At 33.1% G+C, this 24,229-nt stretch overlaps 1 protein-coding gene across 9 annotated transcripts in view; it reads right to left on the reverse strand.

Annotated features, from left to right (window-relative positions):
* LCORL (ligand dependent nuclear receptor corepressor like) overlaps window positions 1–24,229 on the reverse strand; it is a 138,446-nt gene that overhangs the window by 73,928 nt on the left and 40,289 nt on the right. For 7 of the 9 annotated variants that reach the window (XM_074272369.1, XM_074272365.1, XM_074272364.1 and 4 more), the window contains exons 2-4: window positions 19,842–19,907; window positions 10,972–11,051; window positions 9,948–10,077 (exon numbers count right to left, since the gene is read on the reverse strand). In XM_074272369.1, coding sequence (XP_074128470.1) covers window positions 9,948–10,077; window positions 10,972–11,051; window positions 19,842–19,907 — 276 coding nt within the window. Of the gene's footprint in view, window positions 1–8,290; window positions 8,338–9,947; window positions 10,078–10,971; window positions 11,052–19,841; window positions 19,908–24,229 lie in introns of all 9 variants that reach the window. The other 2 variants (XR_012482994.1, XR_012482993.1) reach the window with 1 other exon arrangement.

The raw sequence follows: 24,229 nt of genomic DNA on the forward strand, positions 1-24,229 counted from the left end.
TAGAATGATTTTCTAATAACTGGAGATTTCCTAAAAATGGAACAGAATGTCCCATAAGATGACTCACAGTCACAGATGTTCTGAGACTACCTGACAGTGATGATGATGTGTGACTACTTTGGCCTTAGTTTTCTTCACCCAAATGTTGGACTAGATGGTCCTATAAAATCCCCTCTAGATCTTAGATTGGAGGATTAATCTACAAGTCTATAATGAATATGCAGTATTGCTATAAAAGCTAATCAAATCCAAACTATTCTATTTTGTGCTCAGTATATGGTCTCCTGGGCTGAAAATCTGTTAAATACATATTGTCCAATACACACAAAATTAACATCTTGGACAATAAGGAAAGCAGAAGGAATGAATATCAACATAAAACCTATCCTGACATGGCTTATAACATTGCAGAAGGGAGAAAATACTTGCACAAACATAAAACTATGAAAAATAACTACAGAAATCCAGTCAGTTTCCAAAGTGTTATTTCTATTTCCATGATTATATCTTGTTGTTCAACTCTGGCCCTGCTCTACTTTAGAGTATCAACTCACGGCTTAAATTTCTACAAAAACTTCAAAGCAATCAGCTTCCAGTCTCAGCCCTCTCCTACAAATCCTCCACATAGTTACTAAAATGATCTTCCAAAGTACTGGTCTTACCATCTAATTCTTTTTCCAAAAACCTTCTGTAGTTCCCCCATTACCCCATTAGATAAAAGATGTATTCCTTAAGGCTTGTTCTTTGAAGTCCTTCACAATCTGGTACTGGTTTGCCATCTCCAGTCTTTCAGGCGCCCTAGGCCCAGACCAAACTAGCCTTCCTCCCTTGTCTTTGTAATAGTCCTTCTCCAACAGCTACCCGGAACAATGCTCCCTTCCTGGAATCCCAGTCTTCTTTCAAAACTTTCCCAAGGGGAGTCTTTCCTAAGGTCCCTAATTATCAGTGTTCTCTCCTTTCACAACATACTATTATCTGTTTAAATACTGTACCTGCTGCCTAGACTGTATCCTCTTAGAGGTCAGGGACTATTTTAAAATTTGTCTTTCTTTTCCTTTGCAAGGAGTAAAATTCTTTGCACTTTTAGAACAGGCACTGAATAAATGCTTGTTGGATTGGACTGAATTTGCTGCATCTCAAAATGCTTCTCAATTGTCAAGTCCCAAAGGACATTATAATTCTGCTGCTGGCAGATCTGATTATAGTTAGGATCACTTGCATGAAAACAGCAGAAGTAGTTTTTGTAGTACTATAAAATACTTTTTTTTTTTTTTTTTTTAAATAACAGAGTAGCTTTTAAAGAATTTAAAAAAAATTTAAGCTGCTTTTGGACAGTGTCCTACTAAGTGAAAAAATTAAGAAAGTTTGTTTTATATATACCCTTAAATTAATATAGCATCTAATTTACAACTGCCTGTTATCTGTAAAACTTTACATATTTTAACACATAATTTCTGTAGTTTATAGCTAATGATTCTATTACACACCAGATTAAAATGTTATAAGTTTATAATCTTTTATTCTGTATGTTAGTCTACTTATGTAAGTACTTCAAAGACAGGACAACTAACCAATTCTTCATTGCACAGATCTCTATCTCTTATTGCAATTCTAAAAGACATTATGTTAAACTAAATGGCACAATTATCTCAGTAGTTCAAAAAATGTAATATTGCTTGTGTTTTCTTCTATTTCTCCAGTCTTTTCACTTCGTTTTTTTTAGTGATTCTTGTCTCACAGAGTTATTAATTTCTATATAATCCATTCTAATTTTCAACCTGTTGCGTGATAATGTTCTGTACCTTTTGCACAAAGCTATTAATTCCTCCATTTCTCCTCCCTCAAGTCTAAAATTTGTTTTTTGGCAATGTGGATTTTCAGTTATAGACAATAGTAGTCTGGAAGATTATATTATTCTAATGAAAGTGACTAATTTCCTTCCCAATTTTCATGGCTACAAGATAAGCAAACTTTATTTAACCAAGGAGCTTTTTTAAAAAATACAGTTGTTTGAATATTTAAGTCTGTTCCACGAGTTTCTGAAATTAAGGGGAAGTCTAAAGAATACTGTGAGGACAGAGGCTTATATAGCAGTCCTGGCTCTGTCACTAACTCTAAAACTAACTAAAACATATGTCACTGTATTTTTCTGCACGTCAATTCCCTCATTTTAAAATGAGAAGAGTCTTACTCATACTTTATCAGAAATACTATGGCAATTCTTTTAAAAAGAAAAAAAAAAAAAGCAAAGTCCAAATTTAAAATTTTTGGGGGGGAAAATTTATAAAACCATTCATTTTTAAAGAATGCATTTTTCAAAATCATGTTTATAAACATATATTAGTTGTAATACAATTAATCATATAAAATCTGAAATATTATTAATTCATTCTCTTGAACTGATTAATCATCAGTAAATATAAACAAGGATAGGCTTTTGCTATGTAATGCTTTTTGTTTAAGCTAGTATTGTTTTCATTTGGCCTTCTGATTTTAAATACGATAAAGGGTATAAATACATCTTTATTTAGAATGTACTTTATACACAACTAGACAAACATTCTCCATTTTAGCGAAAGGGTATTAAGAAATGAATTTACCCAGTGGTATACCTGAAACCAAAAAGATCAGAATAAAAATTTTAAAACATTCATTAGGCCATGTTGTTTTTTCAAACAAATATGCAAGCAGTGTGGAAAAGAATTTCTGAAGTCACTGGATTCCACCAGAAAGGGAACTCCAAAAGTCAACTACTCAACTCCCTCTCTTTTACAAGGAGAGAATTGAAATCCAGGTGAGTTAAGGGATTTGTCCAGAATCAAATAGTGAAACTTGGATTTGAACATTGGTTTTCTGATCTCAAAACTAGTCTCTCTTTTCCCTCCATAACATCCTTGATAAGAAGTTGTCCAATCTCTACTTAAAGACTGAATTTGTTTTGTCCTGAGATACTTATTATGAATTCACAAGTTTGTTTCTGTTGAAAAATGCTTTTTTCATACTAATCCTGTCTCTGTCCTCCATAATCCAAGCAAAGTAAGCCCTTTACCAAATGTAGGCCCTTCAAATATTTTAAGAGCTACTATCACCCAAGTTGAACCTTGGCTTCTCTTTTTTTCAAACTAAACCCCAACCATTTTTTTGTTGTTATGGCAAGTGGGGTTAAATGATTTCCCCAGGATCACACAGCTAGGAAGTGTTAAGTGTCTGAGGGCAGATTTGAACTCAGGTCCTCCTGACTTCAGGGCTGGTGCTCTATCTACTACATCACCTAGCTGCCCCTAATACCCAATTTCTTTAACTTAATTATGTATGGAGTACATTACCCTTTGAGTAACTACATTCTTAAAGTGTCATGTCCAGAAATGTAACCAGGATAAACTGCATTCTTCCTTCTGGACATCATGCTACCATTAATACAGACCAAAACTGCATTAAAATGTTTTTAGCTGCCATAACTATCAACTAATACTGATTTTGAAGCCTACTAAAACAGCCATAGTCTTTTAACAAAGGCTTTACATTATCACCAAATCTCATAAATATGCATGAATTATATTTATGAACTTTAATATCTTCTGCTCATTTTGTTATGCAGAATAATGATTTTCAAATGCACCTATCCTTTCCCAAACTATCCGTTGACCTCGAACCTCACATCTCCAAAAGCCATTCGCATATGTTGCATTGGATGTCCAAAAATGTACGTCTCTTTTTGAATTTGCAGTTCATCACCTCTTAGGCCCTCAAGATTTGGAAAGCCTTTGGTTGGAGTTCTTAAAGTCTTTTAAAACTGTTTTTCTTCAAAATGTCACCACTGGATTCTGTTCACTTCAAACACTGTACCACTTAATATTTTCCATGATTCTCTAAAATCATCTTTTTCATTATTTGTCATAAATATATTCCTTTCATATGCTAAACTTTGTCCAGCCATTCCCCAAATAATGAAAGTACTCTTAGTTCTTATTCTTAGATTTTCTTTCTTTTTGTCCCTTCACAATATGGAAATGTGTTTTGCTTACAGATGGATGGTGTCCCAAAAATCTTAATGCAGTTTTGAGCTTTAACATAAACTTCAATAAGATTTAACAACTTAAAAGTATACTAAGACTTTCAGAACACCATGTGTTATCTTTTTTCCTTATGCTTCCTTGATTCCATATTGATTTTAATGTATTTTCACAACAAGGGAGGTTGTCTTGCAATTCTCAGGAAAGAACATTCATAGGCTGTCCATCTCTCCAGCCCTGCCTCTTCCTGTCACACTCTAATTATGAGAAATAGCAATTTCTATCCTACTTCCTTTCTACATGAGTGCAGTCCTCCTAGTTGTATACTCCCTAATTCTAAACCCTTAGAACAAAACTAATCCAGATTCCAGCTACTCTTTTTCTTACAATACCTCAAATACTTTTTTTTAGAAGACAAACCCATTTCTCTCCCTCTTGGCACAGGGCCAAACAGCCCTCTACATAGGCTGCCCTACACCTTGGACTCACCACCTCACTGTCAGGATTGAAGCCTGTGTCCACTCACTGGTGCTCTGGAATCTCGGACCAAAATTACTAAGTCCTTTATAGTCATTTTCCTCTTCAAGGTCTTCTCTTCTGCTCCTTTCTCGCCTGGCCCACCCTCACACCACACCAGTAATCTGTGACTCAGGCACTACTTTGGCTCCCTTGCTTTTCTTCCTCTCAACTAGACCCCGTCACAAGTTACGACTTTTGTCCTTTCTTCATTTTCAACTCCACCCTCCTTTCTGAGACTGGAGTCTGTTTTATTTATGATGAATTTTTTCATGAAAACCTCCGTGTTTCCCTTTCCTCTCTACCTCCCAGTTCCCTGTTATTTCTACACCAAACTCCCTAGTATGTAGGCTCGACCCAGTTCAGATGAAAGGGAGGTTTAAGAGATGCTTGTTCACTACAATCCTTCCACCATGTTTTCTGGAGTAACTGTTTAAGGAAACTGGCTCTGAGTTTTCCAGTGTTTCAATCTCCTTCCAAGATTGAGCAAAAGTAAGAGATTTAATTTAGTTAGATCAAACATTTTGGGGAAGGCACTCTAGAATTGTTTGCATCTATAATTCACTATAAATGGTTTCTGAGGTTTTTCAGAACTTTGAGATCTTCCTCTCTTTAATCCTTTTCAAGAATAATTCTACTTCAAAAAAAAAGACAACACGTGTTAGCTCTGATTTTAAAGTTCCATTCTTTTACAAGTATAAACTGCTAAACACAGGTTTTCATACTTCTGTTTAAATGGCTACTCCTTTAAAAAGTATTTTTATTTTTTTTTTAAAGCTTAGAAATATCAAGCTCTTCAATCTAATAATGATTTTTATATCAGCCCCCAAATTAAGTAATTAACTTCAGAGTAAGGAATAATTTCCCTATCACATGGAATTATATCACATGAAGGAATAAATTTTCCCTTGTTCACATGTTTTTCAAGGGTTGTGTCTTGCAAAACCATATCCCAAATAATTCAATTCTATATTAATATTTCTAAAATCAGTTTATGCTGATATGAGAATTTTTTTTTTTTATGGTAGCAACACAAAAAGTTCTAAAATTCCTAGAAAACAGATGTTTAAAGAATGATCACAAGAAATATCACAGACATACAAATATACATAGGAAATATATGAGACCAAAGGAGCTATGTATTCCCTATTAAATGTAAAATGTTTCATTAAAAAAACTTCAATTGATGAAACAAAAACCCTTTCTGCTGTTGCTGTCACTGATGTGTCAGACAGGAGTGCCATGTCCTGGCTAAGAGCATGATCAAGGGCCACAAAATGACTAAGAAGGTGACTAAGCTGGCAGATTGCCACTTCTGACCAAGCCCACCATGCCCATGTCAGACATGACACAGGGGATATATGCGTTTACCCTCTATTAAAGGTGAACCATGGGAGATTAAAGTTCTTCAAAAATAAGCAAGCTCTTAAATTTACGTTTAAAAAAAAAGAAAAAAAGAAAAAAAAAAAAAGGTGGGAACTAGGATTAGGCCAAGAAGAAGTGCTTAATAAATGCCATGGCTGCCATGAAGAAGGCACCAATCACTCAATAAAGAATTGATAAATGGAAATTAGAAAATAGCATATGCTTTCAAAGATGCTATTACTTCCTAATTCCAGGAAATAAAACATCTCAGCACCATTTGTATAGTATCTTATTGATCACCATAGTCTGAGCTAGCATAGTAGGAAAAAGTCAGAGAAACTGTAGAAAAATTTCCCCATCCATTAGAGAAACAGTAGGGGGAGAGGCACAATTGTTTGTTGTCCTTCCCCCAAAAAAACAAAACAAAACAAAAACGGGAGATGCCAACTACAAATTTCAACAAATTCATTTCTATACAGATAAAAGGAGGTGATGATAAGAAATGGAAAGCAAACAAAACAAAAAAAAACCAAACCCAAAACAAAAACCCTTAAGTATGATACTGCTATGCAAGAAAAACTAAAGAGAGTATTTGGAAAAGGAAATATATTACACTTTGATGAAGGCAAACTTTCTTTTATTACCTCCAACTAACAATTCATTTCCATCTTTCAATCTCTACCATTTCATACAAAAAAGTATTTCTAAAATCCAATATTACCAAGAAACATCTTCAGTAAAATCCAATGAAAACTGCACTGGTCTTACTTAACAGACCAGCAAATCAAACTATAAACTATAATAATTTCATTAATATCTTAGTATCTGGTCCTGGATAAATCATACTATATCCACATTTCACTCAGATTCTTCATCTATAAAATAAAGGGAATGCTAATCTTACATTAAAATTGTACAAGGCAATAAATATGATACTATACAGAGCAACTAGACGTGAATTACATTTACATGCTAACAAACTTTTATTATATGAAGTTCCAATAAATTTAAATATTCAAGAAAGCAGAGAAATATTTAAAATAAAATGTTTTCCTTAATTAAGTCTGCTAATTTGTCTGTTAATAATTTCAGGTAAGAAATTCACTAACAGAATACTTGTGCCTAAAGTAAAGTTACCAACAAAAGGATAATCTACAAACTTTTCAGCACAAAAAGTCTTACAAACTACCAATTCTACCAATAAGCTTGAGTAAGCTTATATTAATAAAAATTGGCAGTTTTTGGTGACTTCTAATACATATTAGTCAAATTTAGTTTTGACTTAATGATACTAATTTACTTTCTATGAGAAATCTTAGATCAAAGGAATTAATGTTTTTAGTTGTAAGCCTATCAAGGAATTAAATGTTTTCATTGTTATCAGTTCATATCAAAAAGAAAAGCTACAAATCTGGAAAAATAAATTTGGGGTAAGAAATCTTGACTTTCCATTGATTCAGTCCCCATCCTCACTGCTAGGTTGGTAGTGTATTCTCTTCCCTCTGATTTTTTGGGTAAATAATATTCTGTATAGGCATAAGGGTATGTATTCTGCTTTATTACAATGTAAACTCTTTGAGGGCAGGGCCAGTTTCAGTTTTATCTTTGCAGACAGCAATAATTAGAAAAGTAATTTGATTACATTATGTGTGTGTGTGTGTGTGTGTGTGTGTGTGTGTGTGTGTGTGTGTGTGTGTGTGTGTGTACAATAAGCTATTGACCATAAAATATGAAAATGAGCCAAGACTTTTATATGACAAAAATGTTAAATATGCATGGGACCTTGATTAAAAAAAAATCAAAGCATCAATAACAGGTTCAGTAAATAATGTCATTATATTTTCTTGGAGGAGAAATTTTGTCATGTAACAAGCAGAATAACCTGTGCCTCATGGATTTCCAAGTCTCCTCAAACTTGGCCAATTTGTCAGCTATCAAAATGACTAAAAGAAACAATATAAAAATTTGTTACCCAAGATTCAGAGGTATTCCTAAGTCTTTGAAATTAAAAGATACATTTGCCTTTCATTTAGGGCTTTGTTTATTTGTGGAGAAAGTTGTTAAGATCAATTAAAATGCATCAAGTGGACAAATATATAGAAAATAAATAATGGCTTGTTAAGTTCAGTACATGGAAATCTGTTTTTAAATTATCCAGAACATGTTTGAAGCCATTTAATAAGGTTCTATTCTAACAATGTTTCAAGGAAAAAATAAGACACTACACTAATGTTAAATCTGAAAAGTACTGATGAAGTAGAAATCTAAGGATAAAGACCTAAGATGCCAAAAATGTGGAGGGTAAGAATCCTGAAAAGTCCTTCTAAGAAAAGACTGTTAAGAAAAAACAGCAAACAGCCAAATGGAGAGGTCACTGAATATCCATGAACACTCACCCAACCAATGGCAGAAGACCTCTTGTAGAGCCAGATGCTTGAAACAGCTGAAATGGCATCAAGTTTTTATTGATTACTCTTAAAAGGGTACTAGAGTCTAGGTCAACTCCATACTACAAGAAAATAAATATTTACTGCTACGATTGATAATTCAGCTTTTACAACTATAAATATCTAACATGAAAAGAAGGTACTACAACGGCTATTTCTAAATCAAAAAAAATCCTTTCAATGGATTTTTCATTCTGATCTCAGGTGGAATAAAAATCTCACAGGAATTTTGACAATCACTGAAAATCTGTATTTCCTAACACTGAGTATAAACCTTATCTATAGAACTGGTTTAAATATGTGATTTATCATTAACTGAAAAACAGTACTTTAAAAAAAATGAATTTCTTCTTTTTTAAATATATGATAACTTCTAAGTTCTCAGAATTTGAGAGCTAGTTTCCCCTTGTCTATGTTAACTCCTAAACTTAAACTTTTAAATTACACCAATACTACTTCTATTAGAAAATCATTTATCTAGACCATATAAAGCCCCTTTTACATGTTCCAAAAGAATTTGGAAGTAGATATTAAAGACTAAAGTTTAACTGAGCTTATCAAAGTATTAAATGTATTTGTTAGCAGCTAACAATATGAGATAAGTAGGTTCAAAGCTTAGATAATATAATCTCAGGAATTTTTTTAGTTTCTAGGAACTTAGAGGCAAGATGTACTTTTCCAAAAGGAGAGATTTCTTAAAAGGATCCATCTTGTAAAAATTTAAATCTTGAGCAAGGTAACTTGAAAGTAACTTATTAAACTATGTGTTTGAATTAAAAAAAAAAAAAAAAAGAAGCTGAAAGAAAGAGAGATTTGCAATTTCCTGTATACTCCTCACTATATGTTCTGATTTGTGTATGGAATAATTTTGTTTGGTGTTTATCAAGTTTAGAATGGAAAAAAAAAATTAAAACTCAAGCTTAGTTCCCCATCAAATGCTAAAATGGGTAAGAAAACACAAGGGATTTTCCATATTCCTACGGTTTATTCCCACTATTTTAGGAAGAAATCCAAGCTTCTTACTCTACCTGGGAAAAACTATGAAATGATCGAGTACGGCAAACCTTGTTCAGTTAGGAGACAAATGAAGCACTTAATTTTTTAAGATTAGGCAGCATATACACATGACCATTTTAGTACTGTAATAGCAAACAAGCGTATGCCCAAACCTGATTGGGAGATGACTTGAATGGAAGGCTACTAGAGATAGCTGTAGCAACCAAATATATTCATCACTTACTTAGCTTGAAGAAATGTTTGAGGCCTTGAAATCAGCAACAATATAAAGGACAAGAAGCATATATACATTAGTGACAGTTGTCTGTGGTAGGAGAGGAAAAAGTATGACAATGTAAGATCGGGGAGAAACTTAGAAGTCAACTAAGCAAAGAGAAGGCTAAAGGAGAAATACTGGGAAAGATTCTGAATCTGCTACTATCCCCAAAAATTAGAAAAGAGAAGCTGAAAGAAGGAATAATGGGGGGAGGGAAGTCATTCAGAATAAACTTTAAGTTTATATATGAGGAAACCTTTTCATTAGAAAAAAACAATGTGATTATTCTATGCTTTCACTGAAGTTTTCATTCTTTACAATTGCTCTTCTTACCTTTCTTTCGAAAGAGTGCATTTAGATAATTTTCTGCTTGGCATTCAATCTTATCAGTGTTGGACTGGCCCTGAGATGATAGTTCCTCGGTAGGCGTTGACTGTGAAGAACCAAGAGTTGGTGTACAATCCTGGAAGAGAAACAGTAACACGTGCTAAAAGTTACGTAGAACACAAGACCTGAGAATCCCACCAGCACACACTGACAGACAGGATGAATCCTTGACACAAAAGGCTGCGGATTATTAAATTGTGGAGTGCGTTTATTTGAGCACAAATGATCTCCGGTCTTGGGAGCATGTGGCAAAGAGGAATCTTATCGGGCTCTTGTGTCCCAAAGCGTCTAATTCTTCAGTTAAGACTGGGAACACAAGCAGATAGGGATAGAGTCAGAAGAATTAACATTTCAATCCTCAACTATCTGTACCTTTGTTGTTGGTCTCACCAACGTGGTGAAACCTGACTCTACTGCAGGAACACAGGTTAAGTACTGGAAGGCCTCTTACAGACCATCAAGTACATCGGTTTCACCTGATGATAACTGAGGACCATAGAATGAATGCCCAATGGAACCAACCCAAGTGTAACATGGCCCAGCCAGGACGTGAACCTGGATCTCTAACATCCAAACTCAACATTCTCCCATGAACAATGATTCATCCTAGAAAACCGTGCTAATTTAGCTAACATAAGATTTCAAGAGCTGCTCCAATGTAGACTAAACTGAAATCCACATATACCCAATATATCCTTGAAAAGGACCCATTTTCATCAACCAAGGAGGAGAAGAGGGGGAAAAAAAAAAGATGATGCAAACTGATATTTATTGGTCTTGTCACCTGCAAGTATGGTAGGAGGTTAGACTTCTAAAAAACAGTGGTCTTTTTCTTTAAAAAAAAAAAAAATTACCAAATTAAATACTTGTTATATGTCTATTTTATAAAAATTACCTAACCTAAATTAAATAAGAAATTAGTTACAATTGTTTAATAGTTTAGAAATAATGTCACAGTATTCAAACTTACACTGACTGCTTCTTTCTGTAGGTTACAAAATGAACATTTCTCATCCATAGACCAGTCAGTCAGTTCTTCTGGTTCACAGTCTTAAGAGGAAAAAAAAATTTCATTAAACTCACTGACTTAAATAAAATGTTCTAAAAAATAGACAACATAATGATGAAAAATTACCCATGCGTAAGTTTTGTAAATAAAAAGCTATAATAAAAAAATATAAAAAAATAGACAACACTGCATAGCTTCAGTTTACATCAGTATAAGATCAGGTAGTGGCAGCCTCAAAAAAAAAACAAAAAAAACAAAAAAAACACATTAAACTACTTGGTTATCTGTACTATTAAACATAGTAAAAAAAAAAAAAAAAAAAAAAAAAAACCAAAACAAAATCAAAAACAAAACAAAAACAAACAAACAAAAAAAAAAAATGAAAAAAGTGTGAATATACTAATGTAATGCAATAAAGTAATAGCAGCTATAGTATAACATTTAAGATTATGGAAGTAACTGAAATAACAAAAATGAATCAAATACAATACAACACAAACTTAACTAAATTGTCTAAAGTAAATTTTATTTAGATTCTTGGGGAAGGCAGTACAAAATGCAAAACGTTTAGAGTTGTACATTCCTGCCTTGGACAATTAACTTACCTTTTCAAGAAATCTATAGCATGGATATGTGTGTATGTGTGTGTGTGTGTGTGTATGTGTATTTTATCATATATACACACATAGTGCAGAAATACTTTGAAACGATCCTTTTGCTCAGGAACTTCACAAATGCAGGTTTACTATGATAACAAATCAAATAGTATCTACTATAAGCATGGTCTGATGACAGATTGCCATAAATATATATGAGTTTAGAGGAATCTGAAGACTTACCAAGTAAAATGATCTGTTGTAATGATTTTTAATTATTTATTATTAACTAAAAAATTATGTTTAATATGGGTAGTTACTATACTATATAGTATTTTTATCAAAAATCCACTAGACGTTATACGTTTGTGAAATGCCCAATATAATCTTAAGAAGCAAATTCTAGACAGAAATAATTTTTAAAATTAAAAATAGTACAACTCTGATAACAATCTAGCTGAAATAATTTTCTGGAATTCTGTTTTTTTTTTGTTTTTTTTTTAGTACTTAATTATGATCCAGTATAATTTACTTTGTATTCTTCCCAGCTCTTCATGAAATATTTCTTTTTATGTATGTATATACACACATATACATATACATATGTATTATATATGTACACAGTTTGTATTTATTCACTTAGGTATATGTTGTTTTACCACAATTATAATGAAATTCTCCCTGAATGAAGTGTTTTGTTTTTTGCTTTTGTATCTATTCCCAGTTGAGTTCATGGGGCCCAGCACAGACAGTAGACACTATTTTAATAAATGCTTGCTAAAACTAAACTGTTAAAAACTGAAAAGATTAGCTAATTTTTGTGTTATAAGAATAAGGGAGAATAGACAGACCAAATGCTTAACTAATACCCACAAAATATTAAAAAGATTTAAAAGATGACAATAGATGTGTTAGACAGATTTTTTTTTCTATGGAAACATAAGAATGGTACAGGATCTGTAACACTGAAGGAAATAACCTACTACAAGTAGACTTCATTGAAATACTAATCATGAATTCTTACTGAAGGTAGACTGATCTAACTTGATCAGGGCTATAAAAATACCAATAAGCAATAAATAAATGTAAATAAATAAACCAACTAATTAAATAAAAATTCTGAAAGGTGATTTTGCTTAACAATTTGTATGCAGTCCCTTACCCCACAACCCTATACTATGTTCAGTTTTACTTTGGCAAAATTTTAAAAAGCAAGAACCATCACACATTTTGAATGAAAATTTCAAAATAGCTGTTATAATTTACAAGAACACAGTTTTTGTTTATTTCTATAAGGTTTTCAAAGAGAATATTTTAAACGACCAAAATAAATGAGTTTTTGGCAAATTCCCAACACCAGCTGACTAGCTATATTTTATTAATTTCATTTTGATTTTTAAAATTAATATTGGATAATTATTTTTATTCAATAATTACTGAGGCTATACAGTAATTTTTTTTTTTTTAAGCTGAGGCAATTGGGGCTAAGTGACTTGCAGGGTTATACAGCTAGGAAGTATTAAATGTCTGAGACCACATTTGAACTCAGGTCCTCTTGACTTCAGGGCTGGTGCTCTATCCACTGCACCACTTAGCTGCCCCTATACAGTAATTTTTAAGGCCCATGTTTATAAATGATGATAGAATCTATCTCCTATATCAGTTTCACCACAAACTGGCTATAGAACAAGATACCAATGCATGTTATTATCAGCTAATTTGAACTAGGAGTGTTTATTGCTAAGTAAACAATTGCATAACTAAATCTAGGAAACCAATAGAATATACTTCAATAAGACCTTCCTGCCATGCTGTACTAGTGTGCTATAGTTGGTGGTTGACCATCTGTCTCTTAAAAAGCCTGTTTGTTTGAAGTAAATATTGGATTCTATCTTAATCAAAATTTTTCTTAAAAAAATTCCTAGTTATGCATTTTCAATTAAATTCAGCAAGCATTAAGTAAGCACCTATTATGTACAAAATATTCCAAACATTACTGAGATACAAAAATATAAATTAAAAAGGGTCCTTGCTGGAGGATCTGCATTTGATTGGGAGGAATAAATAGCAGTCATGCAGATAACTAATTATGAGAATTTGAGGAGGAATAGAATACTAATAATTGGAGTTGGGAGGAGACAGGATAATTTAGTTCTGGTTCAAACTGGGGGCCAATAATATGAACAGGTCTCTTGTTCTACAGGTATGTGTGAAACCACTAGAGCAGATCCATCCCGTCATCCTTTACAGATAAAGAGACATAATGAGGACTGTGTCAGCTCAGTAACACCATTCCTTCTCTCCTTTCTTTTCCCCCCAGGTCTCTTGGGGGTGGTAAAAGCAAATGGAAGGTGGTCTAGCAGCAAGAGGCCTGGATCCAGAGTTGTAGGAAAGGAGTTCAAATCTCAGTTTTCCCAATTGATTGTGGGCAGCTCATTTAGCCTCTCTGGGTTGTTGTCACTGATGAATAAAATGTACTTTGAAGCTCCTTTTCCTGTTAAGCCTAATTCTCTGATCCTCCAATTACATTAATATTTGTCTTTTATTAGTGTGATATTAGGGTCTGAAGAAACTTGCTGGAAAACATCTGTTTCCAAAGCCCATTACCAAGTAGAAAGAGAAACTCTTATGAGAGATCATCTAACTGCACTTGTCAAATACAACTGTGGTCTTTCTTGATCTTAACCATTTCACCTTTTTATAAAAGCAATCTAGCTAAAAGGGAATACTATTGAAATCAGGAAGACCTGGTTTAAGTACATCCTTTTTCCCATCCTAAAAATATTATTTCTCTGTTCTCAAGGCAACACTGTCATTTTGCATTGGTGGACAAAAAGTTTCCTCCACTACTGAAAGCATAGCTTCAACTGCTTAAAAAAAAAAGTCAAACAAAAAAAATCTGTTGTTAAAACTTCATTGTTCTCCTATTTTGTCTCCTCCTTCCATCCCTCCTCTATACAGCTGCTAGAGATTCTTCTGTTCGGATGAGTCCCCTTAATCAACAAATACCAGTGGCTTCCTATTGCCTTTATAAATTTTTTTCAAATTTATTTAAAACATATACAAAACAGAAGAAGAAAAAAACATTCTCAAGTGCACAGCAGTAAAGAATGTGAGAGGATTCAAAGTAAGTAATTTTCATTTCAACAAAGTGCCTTTTTACTACTACACATTGTATTCACAACTTGTCTTGTTTTTGGTAGGTTTTCTTTTGTCCTCTGCTGTGCACTTTTTATTTTATTCTTACTCCCTCCCTTTTTCCAAGCAGGCTACACAATTAAGCATATGGATAAGGCTATATCCATATGCACACAAATATACACAAATACATCATACACATCTAGGTAGGTAAAAGTTGTACAACACACATCTGTCCTGTTTCTCTGAATATGGGTAGTAATCTCCTCCTTAGGTCCAAGTCTCTCCATATTTTTCGAAGTCCACTCTCTAGGTCAGCCAAACCTCTGTTGCTCTCACATGACATTCTATCTCCTCTCATCTCACCCTCCACCTCTTGGAATTTCTCACTTTTAAAAATACACAGCTTAAGCATTACTTTCCGGATGCCTTTCCTGATCCCCAATTTTCTTGAATTTTTTTTTCTATTCTGTATATGTAAAAATGCACATCATGTTTCCCTTGACAGAAAGTCAATAATAGTCAATAAAGTTTTATTAAATGTCCACGATGTGCCAGTCAATGTCAGTACCTCAAGAGCTTTGTTGTATCTCCAGTTCCCAGAACATAGTAGGCGTTCAATAAAAGGCTTACTGTTTTACTGCTGTCAGTAAACTGAAGTGCTAATTTATTAGGCAATGATTTGACTATGTAAATTGTCCAAACTAACTAAGAACACTTAGTTGCGGTGACTATACAATGGACTGAATTCTTTTACCAAGCTGAATTTCAACTTACAGATTTTCTTTTCTTTTCTTTTCTTTTTTTTTTGAGGCTGGGGTTAAGTGACTTGCCCAGGGTCACACAGCTAGGAAGTGTTAAGTGTCTGAGACCAGATTTGAACTCAGGTCCTCCTGAATTCAAGGCTGGTGCTCTATCCACTGCGCCACCTAGCTGCCCCCCAACTTACAGATTTTCTTAGGGGAAAAATGTCACTGAATATTAATAGAGTTAATGAACAGTAATTTTCAGTCCTATTAACAGTACTGAGACTATTAATAATTTGTAAAAATGAAATAATAAAAACATATGGCTAAATCTATGTATGAAAGCCAGTATGCCTTGGTACATTGTATTTGTACCCTTGTTTGCTTGACTCCTCTAATAAGAAAATAGCATTTCAAAGATCTGAAAGTATTACAATTATTAGTACAGTACAGTATTACAATATTATGGCTTTTTCAATTTAGTTTCGACACTAAAATCTGATATCAAATTTTACCTACTATAAAAACAAAAACTTTAGGCTTGGACATTTATTAACTATATGACTCAGGACAATTCTTCCTCAGTTTTTTTTTCATCTTTCCCCTGAGACAATTGAGGTTAAGTGACTTGCCCAGGGTCACACAGCTAGAGAGTGTTGTATCTGAGGCCACATTTGAACTCAGGTCCTCTTGACTGACATTAGGGCTGGTGCTCTATGCATTGTGCCACCTAGATGCCCCAATTTTTCATCTTTCAAAAGATGAACCTTCATGAGATTCTTATAAGGCAAGAACATCCTAAGTTCTAAAGTGTTATTTCTTGTAGTACAAGATTAAAGAGTACTTATTAAAATCTTTATCAATTGTTACTCTATCCACCTAAATAAAAGCTGGTCTCGTTCTTTCTAACACCATAGCTTTCACAGTCTAAAGTTTTCAGATTAAATAGGGTAATTCATTCATTTTAAAAATAAAGCAACAAACAGTTGAAGATTAATAAGCAGCAGATGGAAAAGAAAAGCTTATAGTACTTTTCCCCTTTATTTAAGTTGTTATTCAGCTGTTTCAGTCCTCTATGACTCCTCTTGATCCTATTTGGGATTGTCCTGGCAAAAACACTGGAATGATTTACCATTTCCTTCTCCAACTCTTCATAAATGAGGAAACAGAGGTAATGGGGGTAAGTGAACTCCTGAGGGTCACACAGTTAGGAGGAAGGTGCCTTCTTTAAGCTCAGCTAAAGGCAATCCATAGTTCCTTTTCAATTATATTTATACATTTTATATTTACTTAAATACACAAAAGCCATTTCCCTCAAACAGAATGTAAGAGTATCAAGGGCAAGGGCAGTTTCATTTTTGTCTTTATATCCTTAGTACATGTGCCAAGCACAAAGCAGTTGCTTAATAAAAAGCCTGCTGAATGATTAAAATTAGTTTGTGAGATCTGGGGAATTTGTGGGCCTGTGTGTGAAAAGAAGAATTAGATAAAAATTTACTTAGAGAGGGTTTTCTCAATCTAGCACAGTGCTCAAAATTCCTTTTCATGGAAATGCAAAAGATCTTTTGAGAATCACCCAGATTCTAATGGAGGGTTCATCTTATTCACAAATGAAAGAAAGGCTATAAACGATAATAAGATGAAGAAAAGTTTTAATGGGGTGTTTGTGAACAGAGGATAAACTTTTATAATAATAAAAGAAAAATCTGTATTTTAGGTTAAAGAGTTAAAATCCAAAGACACTTTTCAGAGGCACTCAATTCAGCAACAAGTTTATCCCATGTACTACAGAAAAGTCCCAAATTTAAAACAGATTTTTTTTGTTTTTGTTTTTTTGTAAACCCTTTGTTTGGAATCTGGAACATATTTTTCAATGGAAACAATGTTATAAAGGGTGACTAGGTTCCAAGGTTGTCTACAAAAGCCTACTACTTAATGCAAATGTAACAAATGGTGTATAGAAATGAAAAGAATGAAATCATATTTTAAATAAAGTTAAATAGTTTCCCCCTCAATATGAATGCAGATTCACCAAAAAAAAATGTGATTACATTTCTCAGGTATTTTTAAATCCTTTCAATAGCTTTAGAGGTTGATGATAGTTAATGCTTTTACTCTGTCCAATTTTACCTTGAAACCTGAAGACATTTTTTCCTTAATCGAGATATATTATACATATTATTCTTGAATACAATTAGGGTCTTTCAAAATGACTAACAGGAAGAGAATTAGTGATAATGAGAGAGAAAAGGGAAAAAAATTATAGGGCTTCAGATGTCCAAGGGTCCTGAGAAATCTAGTCCATTTTCCTCGTTTTAGAGGTGAGGAAACGAGGCCCAAGGCCTTTGATTCCAAATCAATGTTTCCTTTGCACTTTGCTACACTTGGTGAGAGGGTTATGTTATCATTCAATTATGTTCTAACTACTTACATTTAAACAAATGAATAATGTAAACCATAAAATGTTCAAACTTTCAATCATTCCACTAAAGCTTCCCTAAGATTCATCATTTATCCGGCCATTTTTATTGACTTCCATTTATATGATCATAGAAAGAAAATACTGTGTTTTTGGTACTGGTTTGTTATTGATTTATGTTATTTCTTAATGGGTTTGTCATATTTTCTTAAACTATTCACATTTATCAATTTTGATTAGTTTATCAAATTAACTCAGTATTGTATTGTAAAATGTGTCTTAGCACAGAGGTTGTAGAGTTCGAATTGGGGTCAAGAAGATCTGGAATCAGGTTCCATCTGTGATCCTGGGTGAGCCATTTAACTTCTTGTTCCAGGTAATTCTCTCAGATTACAAATTATAAAAGAGTTTTCCCTTGACCAATGTAGATTAGATTTTCTTCATCAGAAATCTCTTCAATCAATGAAGTCAAAAGGTTCAAGCAAACAAGTTTTTTTGGTTTTGTTTTTTACACTATATTTATTACAATCGATTCAATCACTGCCCCTTGTTAGGCATTTAAATTGCCTCCAGGTTTTTGTTTTTGTTTTTTTTTTTTTTTTGGGGGGGGGAGTAGTGGAAAGGGAGTACATTTTACACATATATACATACATGTATATAAAATGCTGCTATAAAAAAACTTGATAAAGAATTAAAATGGTAAGAAAAAGATAGGAAAATACACTGCCTACTGTAGTAGAACCAGCTTTGGGGCTACTGGTTTAGGAATGCTGGGGATGGGCCCTAGAGAGAGAGGAGGCTCACTAATCCCTCCCCTGTGACTTTGGGTAAGTCACTTAAACCTAGTGACACTCATTTTCTCCATCTTCAAATGAGGGAATAGGACTAGATGATCTCTAGAGAGACCCTTCCAACTTAAGATATATGATCCTATGCCCAAAGTAGGAGTACTTAAAATCCTTATTTAAAAACAACAACAAAAATCCTCTCTCTAGTAAACAATCTACCTATTCAAAGGTGTTTAATCCACCAAAATTTCTGTTATTTATTGCTTTAAGTTATTCTTTAGAAAATCAGACTTAATTCAGAAAAGTCAAACTCTAATTGAAGCAGCCATTTGTATGGAAACACTTCATTTATAGCTCCTTTGAATTAACAGTATTTTTAAAAATTCTGAAACTTAAAGTCATAAATTAGGGTGCACCCAAGAGTTTCTGAATGTCTTCTCTGTGGTAGTGTAACATAATATATCTTTTTATTAAATAAACAAAGCTAAAGATGAATTCTAGTTAAAAAAGAAAAGAACACTTTAGTGTCAAACAATAAAAACATTTTACATCAATTCTTTGTCACAAAGAGAAAGAATTTAAATATTTCTTTTAATATTCTGATGAGATGCGGCAAGTAAGGAAAAATAAAATTGAAAAAATGTTTAAAAACTGAATTTAATATTAAATAACTGAATTAAGGGGAGAGGCAACAATAGAAAAATTAAGTAAATGCTCTTTCTACAAATTAAAGCTTTTTAAGATGGAGATCTTAATTCTGATATAGAGCATACTTTTATAAACAGACTTGAAGAGTAGTTATAAGAAGATATTATGAAGTTAGATAATTTCTAAAACTTTAATCCATTATTATTAATGTAATAAACTTATATGCCCAGGGAAAAAATACAAAAAGTAAAAGGGAAAAGTCATATTCAGAAATTAAAATTCTCTCTTAAAGTCAGCTACTTAAAAGAAGTTGATTTAATTTAATCAACATACAATTTAAGAACAAGTTTCCATTTTGTTCTGCCCAATTCTGTAATATAATAGAATGAGAAACAAATCATAATGGGAAAATGACATATGGAAAAAGAAAAGCCCAAAGCATTTTATTTGTTATTTTAATTAGAAATATTAAAAGAAATGCAGAAAAAAAAATTACCTTCAAATAAACTGAGGTCTCTTCGTAGCCTTGGTCCATAAAGCCCTTCTAAAATACTTTCAAAACCTATTTTTTTAAGAGAAAAAAAAAAAAAGAGGACATTAACTGCTAGAAATATTTAATTAAAACACACACACACACACACACACACACACACACACACACACAGCCACAAAGGATTTTTTTTAAAGTACAGAAAACAATAAAATAGCTATAGTTTAGCATAGAATGTGACTTATTCTTTTATTGGAAATGATTTGTAACTACTCACAATTTATTAAATCACCATATAACCCATGTTACTATATGCTTTCTGGCTAGCCCGGGGGTTCTTAAATGGAATCCTTGAACCCCAGGGATTTTATGAAATTGGATAAGAAAAAAATTACATCACTATTTTCACTAATATCTCAGTAAAATTCAAATTTCCTTTAATTATTTTAAAGAACACAGATTTCACCAGAATGCCAAGAGGATCTATTTCTTTAAAAAAAAAAAAAAAAGTTGGAAATTCAAATAGGTTTCACTTATTCCTGGACAATAAAAGCCTTAGAATAAAATGTCATACTTAGATAATTCTCTGAACCTGGAAATTTAGCAATTTGACTTTTCAACAAGGAGCATTAAGAGTAATATATGTTCTAAGTTATTGCACTGAGTTTGTTCCACTTGAGCTTTGCCATCTCAGACTATATTACCATAGACAATGCAAGATATCTAAATTCTTTATTGCATTCTCTTCCACGCTTGGTAATTTTAACATAGCAACTCTTAGTAGCTCAAGGGTGAGGAATTTGGAAGTGATACGTGGAGAACAGAGAGCTGGTAATAGGAAGAAAAGAACTCAGAAAGGAATAAGAATCAATTTTAAGTTTATAGGTTTTATTCCAATCAGAATGATGAGGGATCTGCAACAATAAATACATGGAAGAATAACTGAAGGAACTGGGGATGTTTAAGTTAAAAAAGAGATCAAGCAAAAAATATAATAAACTATTCTCTCATTTTTGATTAGCTACCACATAAAAGAAGAAAAAGATTTGTTCAGTGTTATTTCCAGGGGAAAAAAGAATACCAATGAATAAGAAAGTTTCAAGGACACTGGTTTTACACAATTAAATTATAATTTTCTAATACAGGCTGCCCCATAAGTGAGCATTCAAGGAGGGACTAGATGAGCAAAGTGTCAAAGTGTTTTAAAGGGACTTCTGAATTGGATAGGAATTTGGCTTATAAATCTACTTAGCTATGACCAATGTTCACTAATTACCAGGGTACCAGGACAGTAAAATCATCAACTGTCCTTCTGTGATAACATGGGATAAGACAATTTAGAGCTTGTTATAATGTAGGCCCATTGAATTTAAGTTCTAATAACTCCTTGGTTGTTTTAAGACCAAGGAGAGAAGATGGAAAAGAATAACTAGTTCGTCACCCTCAATTTCTCACTAAAATAGAATTTCCTTGAAAGTATGGAATGGTTTCCAGTCTAATTCTGGAATATAATTACAAGCCTAATCTTCTGCAATCAATCAATCTATAAGTCAGAGAGGCAACCTGTAAGTTAACATACTCTGATGTGGGGACGGAAAGGGGAAGGAAAATAGTACAGGTAGGGCATCAATCAAAAACTTAACCCTAAAAATATGTATCACATGTTAAAAGCCAAATAAAATGCTTTTCTTCAAAAAGCTCAAGTTCACAAGTGCATAGTTCATTGATAAGCCCAATGTCAATCAAAGAAATATATAAATATACAACCAATTAAATTATTTAAGCTAATAGAAAAATATGACAGATCACTAAAAAATAAATACTCCCCTCACATAGTTCCAATACATGGTGTTATTTAGTCTTAGAATATATTAATTTTTTGTTATCTGAGAAGAACCCTGCATAAATGTTATGACAAATATTTATCTAAATTTTTATGTGGTTCTATCAGATATTCTGGCAATTCATGAGCTGAGGAGAGGAGTGGGCTAAAGCTTCCTCTAAGTTAAAAATCCCATATTGCCAAGCTTAAGATGTCAAAAAAAAAAAATCATATCATCACCTCAAATTTCAGTAAAGCCGCCAAAAAAATGAATAGCTCATCCTTTTTTTTTTTTAATAGGTTTTACTATGAACCATAAACAAAAGTGTTAAACAAAGAATTTAATCTCCATCTGCTCAAATTAGGTTAATAAAAACACAAAAACCAAGTTTAATATAGCTAATCCCAGGAGGACGAGTTGTTTCTAATTATAAAGTTTATACACATACATGAAATAATTGAGCTGAGCTCTTTCAGTATACCCTACTATACCCTTTCTTGTCTTTTGTACCTAATTTAAGTCTTGAGTGATTTGGCAAGTTCCATTCCTTTTATGTAGGATATCTCGAATACACATTACTCGTTCCAAATTCACCTCAAATGTCATGTTCTTCAAGGCTGTCTTTTAGGACCAGTCCTATCCCAACCCATTCTATCACGATCCCATAATATTTAGTCATATAGGCTTAAAAAAAAAAAAAAAACCAATACCCAACCAAACCACAATCCTCCCCCCTCTCTCTGCATATGAATAAATGAATACTGCTAGGTATAGCAAGAGAAAAAGGGATTGTAACAATTATGATTTTTAGTCAACCAAAAGTGCTATTAACAGTTCAGTATTATATTATAAGTGGATTGTGGTGGGAGAAGGGAAGAAATGTTAAAGAAGAGGCAAAAGGAAATAACTCCTGTCCAACACAGTAATTATAAAAATATAGTTTTGAGACAGCCTGTAAAGAAGCTCACATTTAAATATCACTAAAGTTTACAAAGCACTTAGTACATATTATCGCAACTCTTCCTTACAACACTCCTATATAGTAGGTACCATTATTACCCCAATTTTAAATATGAGGAAACCTGAGGATCAAAGAGTTAAATGACTTGCCTATAGGATCCTCCTCCAATGTTTTAACCACTACACTGATCACCTACCTACCTATGAGAGAAGAACATAGGAGGAAGGAATTAGGGGCTCACAGATTCAGAAATGGAAGGCTACTTTTAAATCATTTGGCCTAATACCTTCATTTCCTAGACAAGGAAGCATGTTCTGAAAGGCTGAATGGTTAAAGTTCATACTTTAAAGTAAACAGGACAGTGGAACTTTCAACTCAGGTCCTCCTCATTTTTTGCTTTTGTCTCTACCATATGGCAAAAAAATGGATAATTTGGGAAAGGGATGGGAAGACAAGAAACAAGGAGCTTTAACCTATTTACTCATTATCCAAAGAACAGAGAGAGCCTCCATATATTCAACTTATAGAAATGGCAGATCTGGGTAGAGAGAAAAAAACCTTTTTTTCACTAGGTTAATTCTGCTTTTTATCAGTGACAAATTAAAAAGGTTCAAATATGCTTATTTAGCAAAGGACACAAAGTTATGAGGCAAAGATAACAAAGATTATAGTCATGATGCAAAGTGACCAACAAAGTAGGACATCGGGATGAATTTAATAAAATACACTTAATGTAAAATATATCTGGGAGTTTTCATAGCCTGAAATGAGAGGCAAAATTTCTAGAAATAAGACAATAAGTTCCTGCTGTCTAAGTACCCTGCACACCACACCTGAAGTACTGTATTCAGTTCTGGGCTCTACATTTTAGGAAGGATTCCAAAAAAGTTGGACTGATGAAAGTCTAGAGTTAGACTAACAGAACTAGGAGATGTTTAGAATGAAGAACAGAAGACTTCAGATTGAATGTAATTGGTCTTCAAGTATTTCAAAGGCTTATTATAAGCCTATAAAAAAGACATTACATTTGCCCGGAAAAATTCTAACAATGATCATTTCTGATGTGGTCCAGAGAGCAGACATGGAGGGGCGGGGCTGAAGTTGCAAATTTAGTTTTCCTCAAAGGAAAACCTTTTTAAACAATTAGAGATATTCTCTGCAATATAGGACACTTCCAAGAGACTTGTGATGAAAAATGCCATTTACATCCAGAGAAAGAATAATGAAGTCTGAATACTGATGGAAAAAAAAGTGAAAATAGTATGTTTCTTTCTCATGTTTTTTTTTTTTTTTCTTTTGTTCTGATTTTTCTTTCACAACCTGACTAATGGTTGTGACTAATATGGAAATATATTTAACGTGACTGAACGTGTATGATCTATATCAGACTACTAGCTGTCTTGGGGAAGGCCGCAAAGAAGGCAAGAGGGAAAAAAATTTAGAACCCAAATCTTACCAAAAAAAAAAAAAGAATGTTGAGGGGCAACTAGGTGGCGCAGTGGATAGAGTACCAGCCCTAAAAGTCAGGAGGACCTGAGTTCAAACTTGGCCTCAGACACTTAACACTTCCTAGCTGTGACCCTGGACAAGTCAATCCCAATAGTCTCAGC

Source organism: Sminthopsis crassicaudata, chromosome 6 (assembly GCF_048593235.1).
Source record: "Sminthopsis crassicaudata isolate SCR6 chromosome 6, ASM4859323v1, whole genome shotgun sequence".
Classification (NCBI taxonomy): domain Eukaryota; kingdom Metazoa; phylum Chordata; class Mammalia; order Dasyuromorphia; family Dasyuridae; genus Sminthopsis; species Sminthopsis crassicaudata.